This window comes from Bacillus rossius, chromosome 1 (assembly GCF_032445375.1).
Source record: "Bacillus rossius redtenbacheri isolate Brsri chromosome 1, Brsri_v3, whole genome shotgun sequence".
Lineage (NCBI taxonomy): Eukaryota > Metazoa > Arthropoda > Insecta > Phasmatodea > Bacillidae > Bacillus > Bacillus rossius.
In genome coordinates, this window is record NC_086330.1 from 279,206,909 (window position 1) to 279,234,833 (window position 27,925).

Here is a 27,925-nt window from a genome sequence, read left to right on the forward strand (position 1 = left end):
TGTTTGTCCACGAGTGCACTAGAAAATACCAAGCATGTAACGTCAGTTCCCCCCCCCCCCAACCTATTTGAGAGTGATAAAATATCATGTACCCTCACTAATGGCCAGTTTCACCATAAGAGTTCAGGCGAGATCTCGAGTCATTAGCGGGTTTGGTCATCGTTCAATCACATTTTCTGTTGCAACATTGAATTGTGAGCGCTCAGTGGAGATCACTGGTACTTGGATGTGAGCAGACTCTCTGGTTGGTTCACGGCAGTGACCTCGGTTTGACACCGTGCCAGCAGATGTGCCCGGCATTTTCACGGACTATGTAGGTAAATTTAATTAGACGTAAACATTAGAGTATTATTTATACAATTGCAGATAATATAAATAACACACGTAGGTATCAAAAATGTTACCTCTTCTCGCGTGAACTACCATTTTTCAAACGTATGAAAGATTGATATATTTTAGTTTTATGTTTTAGTAATTTATTTCGATGTGATTACATTCCAAATAAAATAAAAGCTTTTTTTAAGTCAAAACCTATTCATATTTTCAACTTACGGTTTGTATTAACTTTAAATACCAGTGTGTGTTTTCAGTTGTTCTTAAAATTCAAAAGATAAGGCAGCAAATATATGTCTTGTGGAAATCGCATCAACCGTTTGTTCATCCAGTCACAGTCGATTGTAGCGACTCATATCGTTCCAGCCCACCAATAGAAATGCACTTGAACTTTCTTCGACACTGCTGCTACCTGTTGTCGCAGATTGGAAAATATGAACTTTTGTTCACGCAAGTACCAGTATTTGTTGGCGCAACGCTTAGAAGAATGAATCCATAGATCATTCTTGGGCCACGATCGTTGGATCGCAGATTGAAGAGCAGAATGGTGCAACGAGCCATAAGCGCTCGGCTGTCGGGGCGACGCTTGTATGGAGAGCACGTCATCTCGTGATCTCGCGAACAAAGCCTTGGTCGTCGCGCGCACCTCGCGAGGCCTTGGCATTCCCTGCGTGCGCTTATGCATCCGGAGTGGCGGGACCACGAACTACACGAGCGATGCAGGAATGCTCATGGCGACATCATCGTCTTGGTCTCAACTGAGCTTTAGGAACTGGTTTGAATCCCGCCAACAAAATAAACAATGATTTCTACAAACAATTCTAACTGACCAGACTGACTACTACCACGAAATATACATTACGTCAACCGGTATGACGTAATTGCAGCCACCTTTAATCCGCCATTTTGGATTTTCTTGTCATCTGCTAGAGTACACTACCGCCACATTGGTTTATATGTTAGTCAATAGAGTGTAGTAGTGTCAATCAGCAGATCGTCAACTGTCGTAGCGTCCGCCAACTTGTCCACTGTCAGTCAACATTCGCACTCTACCTGTGTTCGCAACTGGTCCAGTCGAAGTGGCTGGAGCTGACCAGCTCGAACAGACACGATCTGTTGAAGATGTATAACATCTAACCTTAGTAACGAGCAAATTCATATGTTCTGATGTTGCAAGTACACTTATCATACGAATCTTGGACCCAAAATTTAAGGTATATATCTTTAAAATAATGCCGTGCGTGATAACTCTCGGCTATGTTACGAACTAATTTAAATGGCAAATTTTGCGAGCAATACGAAGGAATTATCGCTTTTCTGTTATTTGTTTTCTTGAATGGAACAGACATAATTATTCATAAACTGTATCACTACAAAAGAGTGTTCGCAGTAATACTGGGTTCGGATTCTTACCCGGGCATTTATGCTTTGTGCTATCCCAAAACCTCCAGTAGTTAATTTTTTGTAAACCGTTTCCTGAATAGCTTTCCAGTATTAACTGCGCACAAAATAAGCACCTTTCAACCAAAAAGTGTCAAATTGTTGAATATTCTATTATCTTTTCGATGCTTTAAAAAAAAATTCTTAACTGAAATATCAATTGAGACATAAATATTTATGCTCCAATTTGGGTAATAAATAATCAGTTTCATATCGAAAAAAGTATAACCATAGCCATGTGTTGTACAAAGTTACAATATATTTATTGTAGCATTACACAATATTTCTTGGAAACTGTTTTCCAAAGGAAATGTTTGTAAAAGTACAGACAATTATTTACTGTGTAGCGGACTCTGCGGACACACGCAATGGAGCTAAGTGCGGAGAACTGTTTCACGAACCCCGGGATTCCCTGCCGCAACGTGTTCCTCCACGAGATCGTTCTTCGCAGTGGTTCCACTTCCGCCGCAGCGCGCCGCTATCTCGCTTCCCCTCGCAGCCGATAGCCGCGAACTGCCGGCGCGTGGTTCGCGCGATTGCACGGAGCGGTGGCACGAAGCGCTGTTCCGTGACGCGCACGGCTGCAGCCGCGGTCCGCCTCGCGCTCAGAGTACACGAGAGTCCTCTGTTGCCAGACCCACACCACCCGGCTTGTTACGTAACTTTAAATATTTTTTATGTGTAACATCTTAGCTATCGGTATACGGCATTTGGTGGGAGTAATTTCGTGAACTGAACGGAAGTCGCATGGAACGGAAATGTGTGACCATGGTGCTGCTATCTGTGGATGTCTCAGATCTCTATAATAAAAAAAAGTTGACCCGCGTGATTCATCCGTGTATATCAGGGTGTCTACTGGTCTTCCTTTCCAAAAATCAGTGACTTTTGGTGACTTTTGGAGCCCACTTTCTGTCATTTTTGGTGACTTTTTTTACTAAAAATTGTATTAAATTAAAACGGATATTGAATATAGGTCTAGTTTACTTATCAACGGTTAAGCTTATTGTTAAATAAATGGGATCACATGCAGTTTAAAATGCTAAACTTGACCTTAAAAAAGTTTTACTTTAAGCAGCTTTGGAGGGTAATGAAAAATAAATCCAAATAATCGATAATGACTTAATTTACAAATAAATAAATAGGCGAAACTAACAGGTATTTGAAATATAGTCTGTCATTTATAAACATATTTTGTTCCTAAGTTTTTTCAAATCCCTGTCTATTTCTAAGAGTTCTTCTTTCTTTTCTTCCAGCACTTTTTTCTTTTTCAATTCTAAGAGCGTAATTTCATGTGCTGCTCTTTTCCTTGCATTCACAGATTCATCCTCTTTAATCTTCTTCTTCATCAGGTCATCTCTTCTTTTTGATGCAGCATTTCTGAAGTTTAAAATCATCTGTTTAGATATAGTATGAGAAAAAGTTTCAATTCCACCTGTAACATAAAAAATTTGAGATTTAAAATTATTGATAAAGAAATATTTAAGTCTAACTTACATTCAGAAAGCATTTATTTTTAAACCCACCTGGAAGAGAAGACACATGGTCATGAACAAGTCTTTGGGCAACCAAAGATTTCTCTTGAAGATTTTCCACTAAGAACTCCTTATTGAAAGAAAAACTTCTCTCAACTGCTGCATTACCATGAAAGCAAATCAAAAAACGCTGAATGAAAGAAACAAACAGGTTATGGGCATTCTCCATTGCCGAGCTTAGCAGTTGAAACAAAAACTTATCTAGGCTATCCTTTTTCCAGTTAAAGAACTTTGTTGCTTTCAGAACTTCAGGAAGTGCACAAAACTTAGCATATTCTCTTAACACAACATCCCCATCTGCTGGTGACAGGTGATTGAGAGAAATAAGTTCTTCAATGGCAATCTTGGCCCTCGAGGTTCTGACATCTTTGACAATCACTGAAGGAGATAAGCAAGTGGACCCAAGCACAATTCGCTTCCTTAAAGGGCTTTTCTCTTCAAGCTTGGAAAACAACTGTAACAAAAACTGTTTGCAATCTGCTTTAAATCTAAGAGAGTGTAGTTCTTTTACTTTCTTTAGGCAAAATGTTGCTCCAAAACCAATTTCAATAGAATCTGGCATTCTTAGGTCAGTCTCATTTTTGACATTCAAATGTTTTAACTGGGATGCACTAACAACCTTTTCCATTGCAGATTTTGTAAACACTCTACTCGCAATGTTCTTCATCAACTGGAAAACTTCTTGATAAAGAAAAGGCAGTAGGGGATCGTTTCTCTGAAAACATGTCAAAAATTCTTCCAGCTCTTCAGATATCATGGCAGAGAAATGTAGCTTAGCTTCTAGTACTGGGTCTTCCAACAAGGCCTTCTTTACCACATGAAAGTTCTGGGAGTTTGGAGGATTCTTTTCAATCTCTTTGTCTGTAACGTATTTCTTCAGATGTGGAATAATTTCTGAGCACCTTTTCATCACAGATGAGTTTTCAGTCCATCGTATGGCACAGAACTTTTTCGGGAACATTCTGGAGCCAGTGATCTGTTGATAAACTGCACGACGAGATGGGTAGTTCTTGAAAAGACTGTAAAGTGCTCTAAGAAACTCATTAAGTTGCCAACCAACTTTTGCATGAGCTGTTTTGTATGCACCATTTACAATGTGCAATGAACAGGTGCCTAAGTCCAAGATTTCTTTTTCGCTGTCAAGAGTACATCTCATGTAACTTTTCAGGTCGGAAATCAGTTTCAAATTAACATTGGGTCCATCAGTTGCAATTTGCACCAAGCCTCCTAGAGACAGGTCAGCTTCTCCAATGCATACAATAAGATTATTGAGCAAATCTGCAGCTTTTGAATGCTCCAGGAAAGCAGATGTCAGATATTTTGTACAAACACAACTGTTTTCTGCATCCCAATACTTTACAACAATGTCCATTTGCCCCTTTTGGCAAACATCGTTTAAACTTTCGTCAATTGACAAAGCATAAAATGGGCTTTTCTGAACACTATGTGACACACATTTCGCAAAATGGGGTCCAAGTCCATATGTTATGCTGTATGCAATTTTATCCTTATGCATTTTCATTTTAGAGGCTAGAGAGCTATCTGGGAACATAATGGGAAACAGCTTCACTGCTAATTCTCCCGAGCGGGATGAAGCATGTGTGAAAACACAGTGAGTTGCCCACACAATCTCTGCTTTTGTCACACTGTCATTAACTAGGAAAGTTGACAGCCTTGATGGTTCAGCAGTATGTTCTTGGCTAGAAGCAGACGTGCTAGGCTTAGGTTCTGGCAAAGATGGACTGGGTGTATTAGCCTGAGGAACACTCATGGAAGGCCCGTCAGTATCCATGGGTATAGCTCTGAAGGAAGACAGAGTTTTTTGTTTTCCAGATTTCAGGCAACTGGAAAATTCACTATGCTTCTTGCCTTTCTCGTGGCTTTTTATTGCATTCACACCAGAGTGGGACACATCAATTTGTTTTTTACAAAGAGAACAAAAACCAAAAAATTTATCTTTGCCTTTTCTCAGCCAAGTTCTCCATCCTTCTTCTTCCAACCACATCTCTTGGAAGTGGCACTTACCCGGCATCTTGTAAAAAAACTGTTACACAAACACTTCATTCATTAAAAAAAACTGTCAACATAGTGAACCGTGGGGCAGTCTACAACTATTGAGCCTTGTGGGCGGTTAAAACAGATTGGCCTACATGAAAATATACACACTTAACCAACTCACTGTAATTTTAATAAAAAATAAATTACCGATTGTTAATTAGTGAGAATGGGGCCCATTTCTACTTCTTTCACAAAGAAATATCATTACAAAAAACGCCGGCCGTTTACTAATTGTAAATAATGCGTCATAAAACGTAGCGGCCACGAAATCAAAAAAAAATAAACTTAACCTCCCCAAACTGTTGTACGCCGGCATATTATTAATTATAAATTATGTTTGGCTGAAACATAATAAACTATAACTGCAAGGACACCAAAAAATACCGTCCGCGAATAATCCAAACAAACGCAGTTGTTTCATGTGAGAGCAAAGCATATAACATATTGCCAACATTGATCGAAGCGTAGGTGAAAGTGAGAACCAGTCTAGCAGTTACAGCGTCATTATTTAAAAAAAAAAAAACATATTCCTACATACAAAACCTTACATCCTCACTGAATAAAAAAAAGGGCTGAAACGATATATCTGTTCCTTAAATAAATAATTAACAACGCAACAGCTTTCGAAGTGTGCTTGTCAGCCCTGGGCGTCCCACGATACTCGCACGTGGTACAAACACGATTATTATCCTACACTTAATGTTTGGGTTTGCTCTTGTTGGTAAGATATATGGTCCCATTGTACTAGTACGTACACAATAGTTCTCGTACGTTTGTTACATCATGTAATCGATCGGTATTCTTTTCTCCTCGCTTGCACTTGACAAAGAAAAAACACTACGGACGGCGCAGTGAGATAGATAGCGAGAAAGATGGATATTTCAGCCGTTATCTCTATCTAAGGGAGGGCAAGTAAACAGGTGTTCCAGAGGTTTTTGCGAGTTACATCACATTTATGTTCTCCACAAAAAAAAATCGGTGCCCTCTTTCCAAACTTCGTGACTTTTCGGTGACTTCCGTGACCCTACCCCAAATTCCATGACTTTTCCATGACTTCCGTGACTTCCGTGACCAGTAGACACCCTGTATATTTATTTCGTGAACATCTGAACATTGCAGAATTTTCACCGCGCATAAGTATTTAAAAAATAAAACTTTATACTATTAAACTGCCCTTTAACACTTTATGTTATTATTTATAACCATAAAATTAAAAAATTCTTAGAATCCTGTCATTACAACCATGAGATAATATTGATATGTAGAGATAGCGCAGCGTTCATCATACTGTAGAGACACAAGAAATTGTTAGTCATAACTCCCCCCCCCCCGCCCCTGTTTTTACGTAACTAAAACCAAGGGTATCTGCAGGAGGCGTCCGGGGTTAGGGAGGGACCCAGGTGTGCCTCAGGCCGAAGCCTGTACGCCTAGTCATGATGGGATTAGCCACGCAGGGAAGGGTCGCATTCATCGTGTGCTAGGAGGGGATTGCCCAGCTATGGCTAACTCCCATATCCTAACTCTGGACTAAAACTCTGTTTATTTGGGCCCAGGTAAAACCTGAATAGACACAGGGAAAACCCTGGGCTCAGACATGCGGGGTGCAATAAGTCATGCACTAATATCATAGGAATATACGAGACAGAGGATGGTATGAATGAAGTTTTGGCGTGGGCAGAAAAGAGTCCACCTCTTGGTGGCGTGGGCTTTTGGATGCGAGGTCCGCTTTCATCTTTTAATTCACTTCTGTATTTCTGTACCCAGTGACGCACGCACTCCTGGTGGCGGGTGGCCGCACTCACCACCCACCCGTCATCCGGGCGGTGACTCCTCGCAAACCACCCAGCAGAGCGGTCTTGAGGTGTCCGCCTGTTCGGGCGCACGAGCTATAGCAGCGCGGGGGCGCTAAGGGCGACTCTGGCTCGCGCATCGCACGCCTCGCAGCCTCTACGGGCCCGGCACAGAACTGGCGCGCAGTGTTCTCGTCGGTAACGCGCCTCTGCGAGACTTGCAGCGGTCACCCTAGCACTCTGTGACGGAACACTAAAGACAGAAGTACCCTGCACGTCCCTGTACCACTTGCAATACTGTGTAATGAATAGAGACCTGCAAAATTCGCGGATTCATTCGGTGATAGGCTAGAATTCAAACACATATACCTCTTAGGTAATTTTGCTATTGGCTTACTGTTCATCTTGGCGAATCTCAACCAATTATAAACCCTTAAGGAAAGAAGGATCGAATCACAGACAAACCAGCTGAGACGACTTACAAGTCAACAACCAATGAACTTGCGTTATTTGCCCAGTGTACAGGAGAATGTGCAGTCTATCCTGAAGGCCATCGAAACCGCGAATTTTGCAGGTCTCTAGTAATGAATTATTAATGCCAATGGAATCACCCGTTTTGACCTTTTTCACTGTCCTAAAAATGCCCGTTATAGACGAAAACATGGAAGGAAACTTGTATAAAAACACGCAATGGCCCTTAAAAGCTGTCCGTAATCAGACAGTTGTAATAAATCTCGAGCGGTATGTAAATGACGCGGCAACACCTGGAGGTCTGCACTACGTTTGGCGACCTAGTCAGGCGACCATCTCGAAATAAACGGCGCACCGGGAAGAGCGCATGCGCTTTCTCCGCCGTGAGGAGACGCGTGACGTCACGCGCATGGCGTGACTCCAGGCGCCAACCAATCAGCGCCCGGGATCGGCCGACACACCTCTTTCTCCCGGTGCTTCCGTGGTGAGAATCTTAGTGTTCATTGACTCCGAGTCAGACGCCCGAGTAATCCGCGAGATTTCTTTTTCAAATAGTGTTTATAAAGTAATAATGGGTAAGGTTAAGTTTATTACATTAAAAAAAAATATCGTGAGCGGGTCTTTCAGTACTCGCCATTGATGTGTATCGCCTAACCACGGTAACGAGAAATTTTATGTATTCTCATGTTATAAATACACTTAAAATGCTAAACTTGGATACAAAATAATATGCTGACTTCTCAAAAATAATGTCGATCATATTAAATATACGCAAATTGTGTCAACTACATTTCGAAACGTGAATCACGCGTGTTTCCTCACCTGCGGCTAGAATTCGCTGCCGGAACAGCTACGTCCACTATCGAATCATTCGATTTGCAGACCCAAATTTTAAACCACATATATAATGAAAAGGCTCCGGTAAGAGCGAAAAAGACTTGAAAAAAAATAAACCCCGGCTTTTGACAATAAATTTTATTTCATATAACAGTTAAAACTATAAAGTTCCCCTTTTGTTCTTGTAAACGGAAGTTTGCGCCATCCGCCACAGATGGCAGCACCATGGTTACACATTTATTTTGGCTTCGGTCGCATTCACGAAATTACCCTCGCCAAATGCCGTATACCAAGAGCTAAGATGTTACGCCTCAATAAAAATTTTGGTTTGCTATGAACATGTATGAATTCTTACAAAATGGTTATAGAAGTCAAACTTCTTTGCTGAGGGAGCTACAATTTTCGAGCGTTAAGAAAATTCCGATCGCAAGAGGGGAATAGTCAGGTACGTGGTAGGGGAACCGATAGAGGAATGTGTGTCAGCGCCAACTGTAACGCTATTTGCTAGTTGTAACGGCCGGAGCGGATACGGCAGGGGAGAGGTAGAAATTACGCAGCAGTGATACGGAATTCTCGTAACGCTGCTTGTGTTTTTTACTCCTCAATTTTCGTAATGGTTAACGATTGACGCCACAATATTTCTTTTACTTGATTAAAACTATCGACAATTTATTGATTCGTGTGGAAAAGAGTTATTGATTTGTGCAATTAACTTTATAAGTATCATTCCTTTTTATGTGAATAGTGTGATTTAAAATGTCTAAAGGACTTATATACTTGTAAGATAGAGAGAAGTGGGTTTTTTTGTTCTTTCATTTTATTCAGCTGGAGATCGTGATTTTACATAATGCTTCAAAATAATAAAAAGGCAGAAGCAGATAAGAGGTATTATCAAAGGCAACGTGATAATAAACCGCCAAAAGAGGCGCCAAAAAGTGCCAGTGAACGAAATGCAAGAGGTAGGTACAGGACGCGGAAAAAAAAAAGCATTTTTCATTTGAGTTCATGCCTGCATCCTTACTATTCTCAATTATCTCATGTTCAATAAAATAAATACTAATAACTAATCCATACCTAATAAGCAAGAAGTTTTACTTCTGTCGCGCGGGGACTCCACGCACACATTTATCTTTCATAAGTATATAATTTGATCGCAAAGATGCACGAGCGAGTAGCGAACTTCACGTATGTTCGATGACTGATTGGGGTTCGGTGAATCTCGGGCTTCCAGTCCGCGACACTGAAATACCACCGCAGGGCGAAAAGAGTTTAGGAGCGACCGTTAGAGGGGGGGGGGGGGGGAGGGGAGTAGGGGAGGGACGGCGAGCGTAGCACGCAAGGAGAAAACTGGTAGGTGTGTCGGAGCGGAGAATAGGTACTCATTCCGGTACAGGGTGTTGGGTTTTGCCTCTAATTCGACAGTGCGCAGTAGTAACAGCGGTACCCATTTCCTGTCACTTTCAGAGCATCACGTATTGTTTGTTTGCGAACACTGACAACCACACGACGTGGTTTTCAAAAACTGTTGACCGAACAACATTGTCGATGTTTAAGCAGACCATTGGTAAGTAGGGACTGAACAAATTCGCGAGGTTCAGTGACCTCCACGCAGTGGCGTAGCGTGGGTGGGGCGGAGGGGGCGGCCCGCCCCGGGCGGCAGCCCGCGGGGGCGGGTCGCCGGTGAAGCGGGTTGAGATCTGATCTATGATTCATTCATTACATGTGTCAGACACACTTTAATGTTCCATTTTTATCTAACATTTTGCGCACCAACTATTTTTTAATATTTATTTAAAAGAAAAACTGCGAAATCACTGACAGAGCTCTTATAATGTTTGTTTGTTTACATACGAACGGCAACATCGCATCACGGCGCGCGAGCTGAGTTGAGCGGCACTCCTTATTATGTTCATTACTCATACAAAATATTTTGTTTCACGCGTCGGCCCGTGTCGATGCCTCTCTTTCGCACTCATTGAATTTAGTACTACGCATTCTACTGTAAAGTTTGACCTTAACCCAGGGCAAACCAAACAACTTCCGCAAACCGGGACACAGTAAAACTCATATATTGCCCCGTACCGCGAGCGCAGGTAAACCCAAAAAAATATTAAAACCCAAACTAATAGCAGGCTTAAAAAATACTAATAAGGTTGCGAACAGTGAGAGGAGGCAGCAAGTTAAAAAGACGCAAAATTTATATGACAACATTTAATAAATATATATATCATAAAATCGTTTCATCACAAATCGGCGCATCCATCATAAAATACATACCCTATTACTACTTATAAAAATAGCTATATAATAATACTAAAAAAATACTTTAACAATTCCCCCCAAAAATTATAATTTGATCATATACTTCGGAGCTCCGAAAATTAAATATAATTACCAAAAAGGCATTTAAAATATATAAGAACATATTAATACAAATACAAATACAAATATAGATACGCACCGGGCGTATCACCGCTGTAAATACCAATTAACATAGGCGAAATCTAGAAAAAAATGGACACACCTTAACATGCAAATAAATATACCAAAAATTTAGCAAATTACAAATTATGGGTTTACAAGCCCTTCTCAGTTAAGTCATTTTCTAACGGTCGACGCCTTTTTTCTTCTAGGTCTGGCAGGGATTGGGTGAAACACGCTGAACGTAAAATCCCTGTTTCAGTTTTATTAGTCCGTTAATTTAAATCCCAAAAATCCACAAATTATAGTTTCGCACCAGGGGTCAAAGGGGTGAACGGGGCGGTGGCACGGCTGGCACTTAGGGGAACCTGGGGCAGAATGGGGAAGCGGGGCATAACGGGGTACCACGATTTTATCGTCAATAACGTGCTACCACCTGTTATGTGTAGACGGAACTTAAACTCCAAAGTGAAACACAGCGCCACAGCGTTTCCGGAGCCATCCTGTTGTTTGCAGTTCGTTAGAAGTGGCAGTATGCTGTTTCAGACTGTGTGCTTTGCAATATTTACGTGATATTCCAGCCGAGGTAACTAAATATAGTTAACTATTAAAAATTTATACTTTTACTAATTAAAATGTGCATGTCTTTAGCGACAATTTATGAATGCCATCTAATGTTTTAGATCAGTACATTTTTATCTAGAAGGTTGTAACCAAAAATGTTTCTCAAGGGGCAAAACGGGGTACCCACTACCCCATTTTGCCCCATGGTTGTTTAACTAAATACTGAAATGACAATTTATGATATTCTGCGTAGATTATTTATTCTAAAAAAATCTACTTACATAAAATGTACAAATCTGTGTCTCTGAAATTCTAAGGCATCCTGAAATTTCTCGTCGAAAACCTGAAGCTACATCGGCGGCACGTGCAATGGGCTTCAATAAAGTAGCAGTATCGAAGTTTTTTGATCTCTTAACAGAGGTTTTTGACAAATATGGCCTCACTGCAGATAAAATTTATAATGTTGATGAGACGGGAATCACTGTTAATTCCAAAGGTCACTCTCGATTTTTTTCTCAGAGGGGTAGACGGCAGGTTTGTACTGTGACTTCAGCTGAAAGAGGGGAAACTGTAACAGCAGAAATTTGTTTTTCGGCTGCTGGTGTTTATATACCACCTATGCTAATCTTTTCAAGGAAAAGGATGCAACAAGAGTTTCAAACAGGACTACCTCCTGGATCATGGGCTGAGGCTGAAGATAAAGGATAGATCACAAAGGAATAATTTATTTTCATGGTTTAATAAATTAGTTATCTTTTCTAGAGCATCCGAACAATCACCAGTGCTTCTCTTGCTTGATGGGCATGCATCTCATACTAAAAACCTTCAACTAAATGATACAGCCCGGGAAAATTGTGTTATTTTATTGTGCTTTCCTCCTCACTGTTACATAGTCTACAACCACTATATGTAACATTCATGAAGCCCCTCAGCAAGTATTACGAAGATGAAGTGAGGAAATGGTTGCGTTCTCATCCTGGACGCGTAGTGACGTTATTTCAGCTTGCATCTCTGTTTGAATCAGCTTACTTGCAGGCTGCAACTAGGTTGACTGCCATCAGTGGTTTTCGGAAGACTGGGATCTGGCCTGTTGATAGGAATGTGTTCACTGAAGTAGATTTTCTTCCTGCAGATCCCACTGACATAGGTTTACTAGCTGATGGTCCTAGCACTGTACCACCTCTGCAAATTCCTCCCACAGATGACCCTCAAGAAGGGTGCTCTAACTCGGCAGATGCAGAACTCCAAACAGCAACTTCAACGCCCTTGACTGAAACATCCTTTCAAAGTAGAGCTACTCTCTTCACTTTCCCAAATTGTTCTCCTGAAAATGTTCTACCTGTCCCCAAAGTAGCACAAGACGAAAAGAGGAAAACACGTAAAAGGGGAACAACAACAATTCTTACTGCATCTCCCTATAAGGCAGAATTACTTGTCATCCAGAATAAAAAGACCAAAAAATTGACACGAACAGCACAGAAACAGCTCAATTTAGATGAGCAAAAAAAGAAAAGAAAGAAAAACATAAAGTCTCCTCTCCTCAAGTGCTCAATAAGTGAGAGTGAAGAAAGTCAAGATGACGATGCGGAGTGCCTGTACTGCAATGACTTTTATTCTAAGTCAAATGAAGGATGGATAAGTTGTTCAAGATGTTTAAAGTGGGCTCACAATTCGTGTGCTGGTAATGACAGTGATGATGACGAAGTGGTTCACATCTGTGAACCCTGTGCACACTAACTGCCATAAATTTATGTCTTTTCATTCAACATAATTGTATGCTCTTATTTAATGCTTAATGTTAACTATATATTAAACTTATTCAACTTATTTGGAAAATTCAAATTATTTGTTTCCAAATTTATTATAACTATACCCCATTTTGCCCCATACTAGGGGCAAAATGGGGCAAAATGCACTTTCTCATTTAAATAATGATTATTAAAATCAATAGTAATTTTTAATTTTCAATTTATGATTTAGTTATTCTTCATAGACTAAAGTATCATTTTTACATCAAATTTATCAATTTGTAACATTTCTAACTACTTTTATTACCTTCCAACCATTAGATACCCCATTTTGCCCCAGGTTCCCCTACTTGCTTTTTGACGTCGTGATGTCCGGTCACCAAATACACTCGTTTGCTCACGAGTGTTTTTAATGGCAAACCCTTGCCATTATACGTTACCGTAGCTGCAGGTAATTGTACGGATATGACGAATCCTTCGCCATACCGGCTTGGAGTTTATTTCGGCGCACATAATTCATCCTTGGAAAATCCTCGCGATATTCACACACGCCTCACCAACCACTCGCGTTCATCGTACCAAAGCGTTCTAAATTATATAAATGAACCCCGTTCATATTCAAAAAGGAACACTCGTATACAGTTACTTCGATGTGGAACCATCACCATGGCCAACCCGCGTTTTACTTCACGTGCGCGCCCGCCTGGGCCTACCAGGCGACTCCGCTCGCCCGTCTCACCTGACGTCACACAATCAGCTGTTCTGCTCGCGCGCCGTCTAGCGCAGCGATTACCAACATATTCGGTAGTGTCCTCGAACTTTCCAGACCAATTTAATAACTTAAAATCTTAAACTTAAAAATAATAAGACTAAACAATAATTACAAATTTCTTTTTTAAAGCAACATATAACAAACTTAAATCCAAAATAACTCGTATTACCAGGGCATCCGAAAGATTAATAAAATACGTTAACCATTTCTGCCAACATAAACATTATCAAAGGTAGCAGCTGTAGCACACATGCTACAGTACTGATCTTTGTTTGTTTTAGTGCATCGTGAAATACCGTTACGCAATCACGCTTTACTCGTATGTTTGTTTCGCGAGAGTTTCGGATACGGAACGAAAGTCATTTTGATTGTGTTTCGATCTTTTAAATACTGTTACGATCGCGCTTGGCTGCAGTGCTTGGCGTCGCCGCGCTCGTTCGGCCTGTCTGCGCCCCCTTCCACCCGCATCGTCTCCCTGGTATCTCGTGTCATACTATCTCGCAACATCCTGACCGTCGCAGCGCGCATCTGCCTCAGATCGAGTTACTTAAAAAAGGCCGCACTGCGGCATAAAAGGACTCAAGACATGTTTATCGGCGCATTTTGTGGGAACCCGATGCTGTTGCGTTTATCGGCATTCTTTGAGCAGCCGCCGCGTCCTTCGCCAGGACTCACGACGCGTTTCTGGACATTTCGACGGCGAAGGTCGCGCGATATCTCGGAGACATACCCGATTGTTCTGGACGGGAACCCAAGGGCTATATAAGGAGGTAGGCCCGAGGACGTCAGTCAGTCTGAGTCGGAGACTGAGTGAGTTCTCCCGCGGCGGAGATCCGGGCGATAGTGCCGCGGGTGCGGCAGAGTGGCGAAGTCCTTGGACGAAGGTTCCAGGGCAGGGAGTGAGTGAGTTCAGTGGAGTCGGGAGTTTCCGGGCGATAGAGTTGCGGGCGCGGCGGAGTCCCGAGTGGAAGTTGCGAGCGAGTCGTCGAGTGGGATCTCGGCGAAGGGTGTGACGGCGGCGGCGGAGTGCGGCGACGGAGTCCCGCGGCGGAGACCCACGAGGGGTGCTGCGGCGAGAGTTGCGCCAGAGTTGCGGCCCAGCGAGGTGTATTGAACGAGTAACTGCGGAATTGACATTTATTTAAGTTTAATTAATTATTTGCTAATTTAGAAGATTATTTGTAAGTGACAAGTAGTGGTAATAAGTAAAACTGTGTGTGTGAAATAAAATCTTTTAATTGGGCTATCCTTTACGAACCCGCAGGGAAATCGTAACAATACTGTTGAATCTTCTAAAACTAAACATTTAGAACTTTACCCAATCTTTGAACTAGTTTTTGAAAATGAAAAGAGTCAAAGAAAGCGGTGCGGGATTCCGCAAAAAAAAAGGCTAAGAAAGAAGCAGATGCGAAGAAGTCTCAAGGTGCATTACTGAAATATTTTAGTTCCATTTCTGGTTCGAAAGCCACGTTAACGTCTTCGGTGGCATCCTGTAGCAGCGGAAGTGATTCCAGTGTAAGTAGGTATATGATTCCTCCATCTAGAATCATGCATGGCCTAGAATTACTCCAGTTATTTATAATTATTATTTATTTATTGTTTACAAAAGTTACAATATTTCTTACATTAGTCTCGCAAAACCTATTCACCTAGGTTTGTCTGCGAGTACGGAGTCACACTCGTTCATTAAATCTTATTTTATAATACACTTAAAATTGCTCTAATAGCTGTTTGAACATTGATAATTGTTTAAAAAGTATGGAGTATATTAAAATAAATTACATTGAGTTAAGGTACATCTTTTTAAGTTTACGACTGAATTTTGTCCTGCTACTTGAATTTAAAACTTCAATAGGGGATGTTTTGTAAATCAGGTAGTAGTCTAGGAATATTTTTGTTTTTTTTTGTTTTTGGATAACTTGATTATTTATGGTACCTGTCATACAAAGAAAACATAATTTTTCATTTAGCTCAAAAATGGCGCCAACGATTTTTCTCAAATTTCTCGTCATTTTATCTTTTAATAACATCTATAACATGGCTTACTCAGTCAGTTTTTACCGGGAAACTCTAAAAATGGTAGCTGCCATACAAAATCAATTTTGTTTGTAAATTTTCCTATAAGCCTGGCAAACCGCGCCGTCACCAAAACCACTTTTGTTTTGTGATAGATAAAATACTTATTTGAAATTCGAACGTGTCCTCAGGCCAATATTCATGGGAATACATAACTCATTTTACAGGTACAAGAAGAAGACGTACCTGCCGTCGCAGTTGGAAGTAGTTCTGGTCCCACCACAGAGCAGGGTCAAGACGAAGTCGACTCATCAAAAGTACCTCAAGCATCTAGTCATAAGCCTGCAGAAAAAGTGAATGTTGCCAAAGAAGACATAATTGAAATCGTGCCTTCTGCTCCTGCCAAAATCAAAGATGTGAATCTCGACGATGTAGGTTGCTGGCCTTCTCCTATGACCGACGAAGTAAGAACGCTTCTAGTACGTCGCGGATCTGACTCAGTACAGCACATCGATTCCAAATTTGCCGATGTTGTTCGCTCAGGGACTTCAATGAAAGGCGGTACCCGAAAACTATCCAAAGAGTGGTTCTACAAACCATTATCTAACGGCGAAAAGGTTCTCCGAACATGGATGGTGTACTCGCCTTTGAAGCAATCCTTGTATTGTTTTTCTTGCAAGCTGTTTGGCAATTCAGGCTCTAACTTCGCATCTGAAGAAGGATTCAACAAATGGTGGAAGCTAAATCCAAGAATAGGAGACCATGAAAATAGCCTGGGCCATGAACAGAGCTTCTTGAAATGGAAGGAGTTGGATGTTCGCCTGAACTGTAAAGCAACCATCGATCAGAAACAACAAGAAGTTTTCGAAAGTGAGGAGAAGAAGTGGAGGGATGTACTGTACAGGTTGCTGAATATTATTCAGTTCTTAGCCAAACAGAATCTGGCCTTCAGAGGACATCGAGAAGACATTCGAGGAGATGATAGTGGCAATCGCGGGAACTTTCTGAAGTTAGTGCACCTCCTAGCTAAATACGACCCTCTTCTAATGGAACACCTGACAAAGATAAAGCTGGGAGCAAGAGTCTCAGTTTCGTATCTATCTCCAGAAACCCAGAATGAATTTATAAACTTACTGGGACAGCAAGTTCGATCCACCATCATCCGTCGTATTCAAGAAGCTAAATATTATTGCGTAATCTTCGACAGTACACCAGACATCTCCCACAATGACCAAATGAGCCAGGTTCTGCGATACGTACATATCGAAGGAGAAAAAGTCGCAGTGGTAGAATCTTTCATTGACTTCTTCGAACCAAAAGGAAAAAATGCAGAAGATCTCAGCAACGATATAATCGCGAAGATAACATCAGACGGACTGGACATACAGAATCTGAGAGGACAGGCATATGACAATGCTGCCACAATGTCAGGGATCCACAATGGAGTTCAAGCCCGGATTAAAGCACTGAATCCGAAAGCTATATTCGTTGCATGCACAAACCACTCACTAAAATTGGCTGGGGTACACGCTGCTTCTGAATCAGTGGATTCCGTGACGTTTTTTGGACCTCTGGAGAAGCTGTTTGCCTTCTTTTCCGCATCAACTGTTCGATGGAACGCTTTGGTTGCCGTCACAGGTCAAGCAGTAAAACGAGTCACTGAAACGCGCTGGAGCGCTAGAAATGTAGCTGTCAAGATGCTTAAAAATAAGTTTGAGGTAGTTCTTGAGGTACTGGAACAATTAACAGATTCATCTCAAACTTCCAAAACAAGATCGGGAGCCAGTCTTCTCCTGACAGCCATGCAGTCATTTAACTTCCTAAATTTTCTTGGCTTTTGGGCTGCAGTGCTACCTGAAGTAGATGACGCACAGATTTACCTGCAGCAACGAGGACTAAGTGTGGATAAGTGTGCTCAGAAACTCTGCGCTTTGAAAACCCTCTTAGTGGAAAGTAGAGACCGTTTCGTGAAAGAAGCAATTGACTTTGCTAAGACTCTCTGCGAAAAACTCGGAATCGAACTCAAAACGAGAAGAATTCGCAGGAAAAAACGCATGCATGGCGATGAATCTTCTGAAGATGCAGCTTTGTCTCACGAACAGGAAATCCGTCGCGAGATTATCGCATCATTCGACAAGATCATTCAAGAAATGACGACTCGATTCCAGCAAATTCAAGAAATATCGGACAAGTTCGGATTTTTGATGCCAGCGAAACTTTTGGACAGCAAGTTCGAGTGCGATCTTTCCCATGTATTAGAAGACATCGACAAGGACGAGTTTCAGATGGAGCGGAAGCGTCTTCAGCAGTTTGTTGTTGTTGCCTGTTCTGAATCAGAGGAAGATATAAGTGGTAAAGGACCACTGGAGCTCCTCCAGTTCATTCAAAAACTGAATCTCGGAATTTCGGTTCCAAATATAGTCATCTTGATTCGTATATATTTGACTTTGGCGATTAGTGTTGCAAGTTGTGAGAGAAGTTTTTCGAAGTTGAAGCTAATAAAAAATTACCTCAGATCTACTATGAGCTCCGCTAGACTATCAAACTTGGCTATATTGTTGATGGAACAAGAATTGGCTGCTAATATTGATTTTGACAAAGTTATTTCTGACTTCGCTGCTCATAAGGCCCGTAGAATCCGCTTGTAAAACCGCTCATCCTATTTTAACTTCAATAAAAGGTACCTCATTGCATGTGAAATTTAATTTTAATTAAGCACCTATAGAATGGGGGCGGCAAAATGGGTCTCCCGCCCCAGGCGCCGAGATGGCACGCTACGCCACTGCCTCCACGATGAACTCCAAGATCCTCTGCATACTCGGGCGAACGTCGCGTCGTCTGTTCATTGGCTGCTGGCTTGTGAGACGTCTCAACTGGGTAACTTGTAATTCGACACTTCTTTGACTGAAAGTTTTTAACTGGCCAGGATACCACCAGATGGACAGTGAACCAAAATCAGTTGAAGCAATAATGTATAATCAATTGAATTTTAGCATATCACGAAATGAATCCGCGAATTTTTCCTGTCTCCATTGGCAAGGTTCGTGAAAATTCGCGGATTCATTTCGCATTAGGATAAAATTAAAATATGTTTAAGCTAATTCCGCTATTGACACACAGTTAATAGGATATACTCATGAATTGGTACCCCTGAACTAAAGGATTGCCAATTCACAGGCTACCAAGTTGAGATGTCCTACTAGTCGCTAGCCAATGAACAGGTGGCATTTGTCCGAGTATACACAAGACTGTAGAGTCTCGCCTAGTGGTAACTGAAAATGCGAATTGTTCCGGTCCGTAATTGTTAGTACTACTTTTGAGAACTATCGAATTTAATACAAGTTATATGACACAGACTATACCGCTGGATACCCTAAAATTGCTCAGATTTCTGTGGTTACATTTTTACCTTGGAGAAGACCGATCTCCTTACGAAAGTAGGCCAATCAAATACCAGCTGTCTCTATAGCGACCAAATCTTGTCGATTCATTCAAAATAAGGGCAGGTTTTTTTGCAGTAAAAATCAGCCAATAAGAAAGCTAATGTTGTTAAAGTATTCAAAGGACTGCAAATTCTAGACTGACACTAAATGATTCCGCGAAATTTCTGGTTTCCTACTTATCGTCACAGCGCAATTGCCATTGTCTCTATTTTAACATATAGCTTCTCACAAACGATAAGTTTTGTAGACTAAAGATATGACGTAGAATAGGGGTGGCCAGCCTTTAGTTGTTAGGGACACATACCAAAATTTAAAAAATAAAAATCTATTGGGCCAAGTTGTATCCTCTATAGTTAACGACTGGAAAACTTTGCGGCTTCAATGCCCTCTAGCATAAACTCCACAATCTCATGCACGCTTGGGCAAAAGTTTCCTGCTCATTGGTTGCTCGCTTCAGAGATTTCTAATATGGGTTGCTTGTGAGTCGGTACTTAATTTGATTATGGTTTCTAATTGGCTCAGAGTTCTTCACATAAAATGTGGACCAATAGAGAAGCAGATCAAAGATAAAACTATTCGAATTCTAACCAACCGCGAAATGAATATGCGAATTTTTCCGGTCTCTATCTAAAGTCTTCGAAGTGTTATCAACAAACAAACGTCACCCCCTTTCCTTCAGATTTTACGCCACTGTTTGTGATAGTATATAACTATACGTAACTGAGAAGTATTCCAGTGAAATAACAGCTTTCATCTACATCCAATTGAAATTCACCGCAAAACTCGCATTAGTTCCGGATGTCAAGTTAGATTCCACGAACACGTGTACAGTCAAGCCAATGATAATGGGTTCATTGGCCGCTGCCACATTTCACCTTCTCCCCGGGTCGCACAAGATGCAGCTTCTTAGCCTTCAGTGTGTTTCAAATAACCTGTGATCCATTACCAGGCTCGTGCAAGTGTACGATCGTTTACAATCTCCTATACTACTGTCGCCAAATAAAACGTTAAGTTTGAGGTCTTTATTTATTGGCTCCAACTGATGACTAGTAACTTCCAAAGTTTGCGTTATTACAAGGTTTGTTTTTAAGTAATTACGGTTTTGAAATAAAAAAAACCAAGTAGACTTTGTTTAACATTTTACTTTTACATGAAAATCCATACCTAAAACTTTTCTACATAATTTCCACCAATATCTGCCACTTTCTGCACCAAATCGTCAGCAATGACAGAAGGTCGCCCATTTCGTTCCTCATCATGAACATTCGTGCGGCCATCTTTAAAAGCTCTGGCCGAATTTTCGTGCCATACCATTGGTCATGAGTTTTCTCCATACAATTTACTGATCTGACGATCAATCTCAGTCACTTTCACGCCTTAGTACTAATAAAACGAATAACAGCGCTTATTTCACAGTTGGCGAGATCCTCAATCGGCGCAGGCATTTTAAATACTCGCAAACAAACGTAAACACGGCTGAATGTCTCCGTAATGGCGTTTGTGGCTGGCCAACAGTTGTAGGTGAACAGCCCGCATGCGCAGAATGCCGACCGCAGCGCCGCAGCGACAGAATTTTAAAACGGCACTTATTAAAAAAACGCTCGTATTTTGTAGACAGGCTGGCAGAATATATACAATTATAAATTTAATGACATAAACATGAGATAATTATTATACATAGGGACCGGAAAAATTCGCGAATTCAGTGACCTACAGGATAGACTCCAGGATCCTCTATGCACTCGGGCAAATTACATATGCTCATTGGCTACTGACTCGTGACACTTACTAACTAAAATTATTTTGATTCGATACTTATTTAGCTGAGGATTATTCATTGGCTGAGAGTCCTTCAGACAACCTGTAATCCAATCACTGAAGCAGCAAAACGTTAAACACATTTGGATTCTAGCCTATTGCGAAATGAAACCGCGAATTTTTCTGGTCTCTAATTATACACGATCTACAGGACAAGAAACCAATAAAAACAAAAGCAATCCTAACCGAAGTTGAAATGTGGCAGAAGCCAAATGAACGCAGGATACCAACTTGTTTATGTAGTACGGTGCTAGAAGATAGTGCGAATTTTTCAGGTCGCTCCTTATATAGTAAACGCATAAAAAAAAACTCGTTCTTAATCTGCCAATAATTTTTCCCAAACATGGTCAGGTGGCTACACATTCCAGTTTACAGCTAAGCAGTGGAACGTAGATGTTTCATTTGCCGCTTGCTGAAAGTAGAACGTTCGTTGGTGACACATGAAATCGTTAAATGCAAAATTTTGTTTGGAGGCCTGGAAAATTCACGTTATTTTCCGTTGTCAGGCTAAACTCCACACACATTTGTACATAAAAATAATTTTATGTTGTTTATTAGCCACTGCGGTATTTAATTAACCCTCTGGCCAAATGGCATATGGTTTGATCAAACGAATTTCGTTATTTTTTAATATTGGTTTCTTGGCTTTCTTGTCTTACAAATGATCAGATGAAAAATGTATCCAAATAATACCGATAATTTGAAAGATTTCAAAATAACGCGTGAAGCCGAACCGTAAGTTTAAATATTAATGCTCAGGCACACATGGATAATTAATGATTTTCTTTTTATAGCATTAATTTTTAATTTCTGTAAATTTTGATACGATACCACTCTTCACTCGTTTTTCTGTCAAAAATAATTTCAACTTACATTCATTTAGTGAAAAATAATTGGTGTGAAAGTCGCGCTAGTGTTCGGAATTATTATAACTTGCATTACATATTACCCCCGTTATATTACACATATTCATTTATTTACCAGAGACTTTATGGCAAATTAAGGCTTTAAGCCTTCTCTTACACTTAAAAATTTAGCCTACTAGGCAACACAAAACCACGTTACCTACATTGTAATTTTTTGTTATTGTAAATGTAATATAAATGTTAATGTAAAATTACAGATACTTATAAAATACTTTTACATGAAAACAACTGTATCCCTACAAAAGATTGTTCGCAGAATTACTGGGTTTGTGTTGTCACAGTACTTCCAACAGTTAAAGTTATTTGTAAACCGTCCCCTGAATAACTTTCCGGAATTAACTGCGCACGTTATTAATCATAATAAAACAAATTTAAGTTCAATTACTGAATATTCGATCATCTTTTAAATGGTCTAAAATTTTATTTTTATTGAAACATCAAATAAAATTTAAAAGTATGAGCCAATTTTCGTAAGAAATACTTCGTATTATTTCGAAAAACGTATTTCATATACGCAAAAAATAACCATGTGTTGCTACAATGTTACAATATATTTCTTGTAGTATTACAACCTATTTCTTGGCAAGATTACAGAATTTTTTTCCCCCCTATTTTATAGCGATGACGAGTGAATGTAAAATGAACAACAGCGTGTGAGACCCAGCTGTATGTTTCCGGAACAGCACTTAATAGTAGAAGCTCTTCGTGGCGCAATGTTGTGGTAAGTGAGCGGTTGTGTCTCTCTTGAGGTCAGTGCAAGGAGGGTGTGTGTGTGGAGGGGGGGTGGGGGACGGAGGGATGGCAGGCGATGCGACTGAGACAATGTTTGCCAGCCTGACCCTAACGACTAGCTGTAGAGCCCGCCCACAACACCTCTCGTCCTCTCCTAGTGCCCTGGTACTTGCTGCCCCGCGCCCACTGCCTGCCACCTTACAAAAACAACCAACCCGTGAACCGATGACAAAGTTGTGTATATGTGATATGCTGATATCTAATTTGAGATAATCCCTAAGGGCATGCATATTTTGCGAAAAGATTCCGAGACTAGCTGAAAGCATCGTGTGTGTTTGTTTCATGATTGGGTGGGTGAGTGGAGTGAGTGAGTTTCTTTCAGGTACATGTCGAGTGAGTGTTACAACAACAATCCAGAATGGCTCGGTCAAATAAGGCACACGCACAACTTCTCTCGCAGACGGCCGCCAATCACAAAGAAGACAGACACATTGTTGCAGTCTAATAGACGTTCAGATTTTTTTTTCTCGAGAAAACTGCCTGCCCCTACTTATCTCCTTTAGAATAAATACTCTCCATGGCCAGTTAGAATGCCAATCTTCGAGCTCTCGCATGTGATCATAATTGGACAGCAGTTATTTGGACACGCCCCTCTACGACCGTGAGCCAGCGATGTCCAGCTAGGAGAGAAGTAAGCGAAACAGGTAGCGCCAATTAACAAGAATAAAATTGTTCTCGCTAAGATATCAACCAACGAGAAAGCAAACATGGGTTAGCACGCCTATCCCGAGGCCAGACTAAAGCGCAAAATTTCGGGCTTATCTCTATCCACGATGCGCGACAGGCCCTTTAAACACGACCTCGCTCTTCCGGCTCTGGAAGCCTGCTGACAAGTCACAACTTGTTCAAACTTGACACTGTAGTTGCTGCACTTGCAGTTGCTGCTATAATAATTTGTTCACCGTATTTCTTGAAAACACGTCGTGTTTATTCTAGCGTACCAACGTTTGCAGGTTGCTAGCACTTGCGTATTTGGACTCTTTTTTGTTACCTTTGAACACTATTTTTATTACTCAAGTAAAAACTAGTATTTTTTTAACTATCGTTTGGTTTTTTTTACTACAGCAAACATACATTTTTTTAAAATGAAGAATACACTAAAATTTGCGCATGATTTTAATTTTACTGGGAAACTACTGCTTGAAAATAAGATTCATAAAAGATACTTTTTTTATAAAACCATTTGAAAAACGACCTTGGTCACGACAATGAATTTCGTTCACTTGCGAAAAACTATTGGTACGTTTTGCACCCAAACCATCACAAACTATAAACAACGACCTTGTTAGAGACTCCATAACAGTGCTGAAATTCTGTTTCCGACAAATTTTTCAGAGGTTTGTGCATTTCTGTTCCTGGACTAGTGGGCGGCAGGGGTGTTGGTTTTGCCGCCGACAAAGTAACCCCCCGCCCCCAGGGAGCCCCTGACAGGCCCGGGACACAGAACACACCCTGTGAAAGGGCGGTGGGGGGCGGGCTGCAAAGGGGCGCATTCTTAGGGATCTACGAGCAACACAGACTCACAGAATACAGCCAGCAGCGGCAGGCGAGTTCCACGCATAACTCAGTACGTCTCAACTCAAATGTTTAAAAGTAAATCCGCGTTACTTTAAAACGCAATTTACAACAGATATAGCCCAGAAAAACATAACTTAAAACTGGCATAGCTAAAGATACGGAAAATTCGCGCATTCATTTAAGTCACAAGTTAGAATGCAAACTCCAACACTCTCGCACTGTGGTCATGATTGGACCGCAGATATTTGGACACGCCCCTCTACGACCGTGAGCCAACGATGTCCAGCTAGGAGAGAAGTAAGTGAATCAGGTAGAGCCAAATAACAAGGATAAGAATGTTCTCACTAAGAACTCAACCAATGGTCAAGCAAGCATTGGTGGAGCACACATAAAATTTTGAATTCTACCCTGAGGCCAGACGAATCCGCGAAATTGCGGGACTCTAGGAATGGCTTAGAAAGACACAACTATGTACAGTCATAGCTTGGAAACAGAAAAAGTATAACTGCCATAGATTAGAAATACAGAACTTAGGAGTATCATAACTTAGAAACACACAACCTAAAAAAATATCAAAAGGTATAAAAACTTAACTTAGTACTATAGCGAGTTAGAACCACACTATACAAAATTGACATGATTTTGTAAATTATATCATGTGTGTTTCCAAGTTACGACAGCACTCCGCAGTCGACAAGCTGCAAACCGCGCTCCTATTCGCTCTTCACTCTACCTTCTTGCTTGTTAGCTGGCGTGACAGCCAATGAAACGTAGTTTTCATTTTGACTTCACGCGTGCTCGTGGTTTGTTTCTCATGCATTGCACAGGAACACTTCCACTAATCGGATTTCGAAACATGATATTAATGTTTTGAGGTCGGGGAGAAGTAATTTCAGCTATTAACACACAAATACCAGTGAAGCAACTGTTGGTGAACTTTGCTATAATAATATGGAAGAACTTTATTTATGGACAGTGATTTTTGGAAGGAAAATAACCCAGACTATTGTGGTAAAACACTGTAGCGTCGTCTGTGTTTCGTGATTGGTTGATTTTCTTTGAGGTACACATACGCTGTCGGTACACGAATCGCAGGAATTCTACGCGGAAGCAAACGCTTTATGATTGGCCCTGCCAAATAAAGCAAAGGCTTCTCTCGCAGACGGCCACCAATCATATGGCACAAACTGCTCATGCAGACATACGGTATTGTAGCCTAGTGGGCGATTAGAATGTTTCGCATAAAATCACTGTCTCCAACTATAAAGTTTCGAGGTTTAATTCACTGAACAATGTGTTTTGCAAAGATTTCATGCAATAAAAATCGGAAGTGTCGTTGAAAGGGATTTCTCACTTTTCAAGTGCTTGAAATATTTCAGTTAATATGTTTTATTAATTTTTTTTCTATTCTTACAGATTTTATTTACCTGCATCATATTAATTTTTATTATTCGGTGTTAAAACTTTATTAATATACGTTTTTGGTCTCCAAGAAATTATGTAATAATTATCATTTTATGTTCAATTCAAATATCAAGACTGAAGAATCACAGATGAGAAAATTTAAAACGTGTCCGAAACGAAAATTTGGAAGTATTCTGAGATTTAAGTTGTTTGGCCGACAAGACGTTATGACGTTTCAGTGACGTCAAAGGAGCGGACTCACGGACAATCAGGAAGCGGGTCGAAGCCAAACTTGACTGTGTGGAAGCGCCACAAGGGGTGGCGGCGAGGACCACGAGGCGTGGCTGTCCCCGAGGTCAGGTGGCATACCTCCGCGTCATCGCCCACTACCTGAGGACCTGGTGGTCGGGCGCCTCTGGACCCTTCACATGCCGAGAGACAAAAAAGCCAGGTAACTCCAACTGTAAACGATCCAAGGGCAACAAAGGACTGTCGCACTTTACAACCCAGAAGTGACGTGTTCAAGTGTGCGGAACGAAGCTCCCTGCATAGAAAGGGTGGATTTATTTGGGTAGGAGAGAGAGAGAGAGTAAGAGAGAGAGTATATGAAAGTAGGCAAGCAGCCCTTGAAGTTATTCCGAATGAACTATATCAATTTGTTCATTTGAGACGTAAATTATTCATCTTTTTTCTTCCCCTTGCACGAATTTTTGATACTTACTAGATATTGAAAGATATAGCCTACTCCATATTCTAAAATAGCAAAAGTACCTGCCATTGAAGATAAAAACAATAATATTTCTAGAACAGTTGTGTGTGAATAAAACACTGTAAGCATCGTCTGTGTTCAGTGACTGGTCGAGTATCTTTCAACTACACCCCAATTGTCGAAACACACCGATCACAGCAATTTCGTGCTGGAAGCAAACGTGTCCTAAATGGCTGTGCCAATAAGACAGTAGCGTCTCTTGCAGACGGCCGCCAATTAAAGAGACAGAACAATTTGGTGCAGGCATATCTGATTGCAATCTAAAGAGCGGCAAGATATTCTCGAAAAAAAAATATTTTCTCCAATATTGCAAAAAACTACACAATTTCAAATTAATTCTGTTTGGTACTCGTTGACGAGGTAATTATCTAACATAAAAAACATGTCAGTGAGTCTTTCAGTACTCGCCAGAGATGTGCAACATCTAACCTCGGTAACAAGCAAATTCGTGTGTTCTCATGTTGCAAATACCTACAATTACAATACTAAACCTGAAAAAGATTAAAATTAACGTAACATTGTTTAAAACAATGCCGAGCGTGATAAATATAAGAAAATTGTGTTTTCAACTACATTTCTGGACGCGAAACACACGTAGTTTCAGCACCCACTGCTATAATTCTTTGTCGGAGCAGCTATGTCGACTATTGAATCATTTTATAAGCACAACGAAATAATACATTATATAATGAAACGGCCCCGATAAAAGCGAAAAAGACTTGAAAAAGTACTAAACATCAGTTTTGCACATGTTTATCGACAAGGAATTTTGTAAAACTACTGCCCATCTTGTTATAATTAACTAATCAGTTAATACTACAAAGTGTCCTTTTGTTTGTTGTGTCCTTTGGTTAGCACCATCCGCCACAGATGGCAGCACCGTAGTTATACATTTCCGTTCCATCCGACTTCTGTTCCATTCACGAAATTACCCCTAACGTATACCGAGAGCTAAGATGTTACATATAAAAAAGGTAGGCAGGCCAACAACAAATCAACTATGCTACCCCACTCGAGCCGCACGGGACACCTGTGGTGAGATGCCAAGGTCACGAGTTGGACCTGCGCTTGCAGCCGCGGCCTTAAACAGTGATTTATCACTCGCCGGCGGGTAATGAACTGCTTGTGCCTTTGCTGAGGAGCGGCGGCCCGACGGGGCTTGGGAGCTGGTCTCCAGCGAGGCTCCCAAATTGAAATACGTGCCCGCCCGCCCTCCCTATCTGTGGGCAGCGTACGTCAGTTGCGTTGAGCGCGTTCGCTGGCTGCTCGTCGG

At 40.9% G+C, this 27,925-nt stretch overlaps 2 protein-coding genes across 4 annotated transcripts in view; both read right to left on the reverse strand.

The window, feature by feature from the left end:
- LOC134527637 (uncharacterized) overlaps positions 1 to 27,925 on the reverse strand; it is a 160,581-nt gene that overhangs the window by 47,049 nt on the left and 85,607 nt on the right. The gene's annotated exons all lie outside the window — the stretch shown is intronic.
- LOC134527636 (uncharacterized) lies at positions 62 to 27,880 on the reverse strand. Its single transcript, XM_063360490.1, has 2 exons — positions 3,297 to 27,880; positions 62 to 3,205 (listed from the first exon to the last, which is right to left on the reverse strand). The coding sequence occupies exons 1-2, from the start codon at positions 5,335 to 5,337 to the stop codon at positions 2,952 to 2,954; spliced, it is 2,295 nt and encodes a 764-aa protein (XP_063216560.1). The 5' UTR covers positions 5,338 to 27,880; the 3' UTR covers positions 62 to 2,951.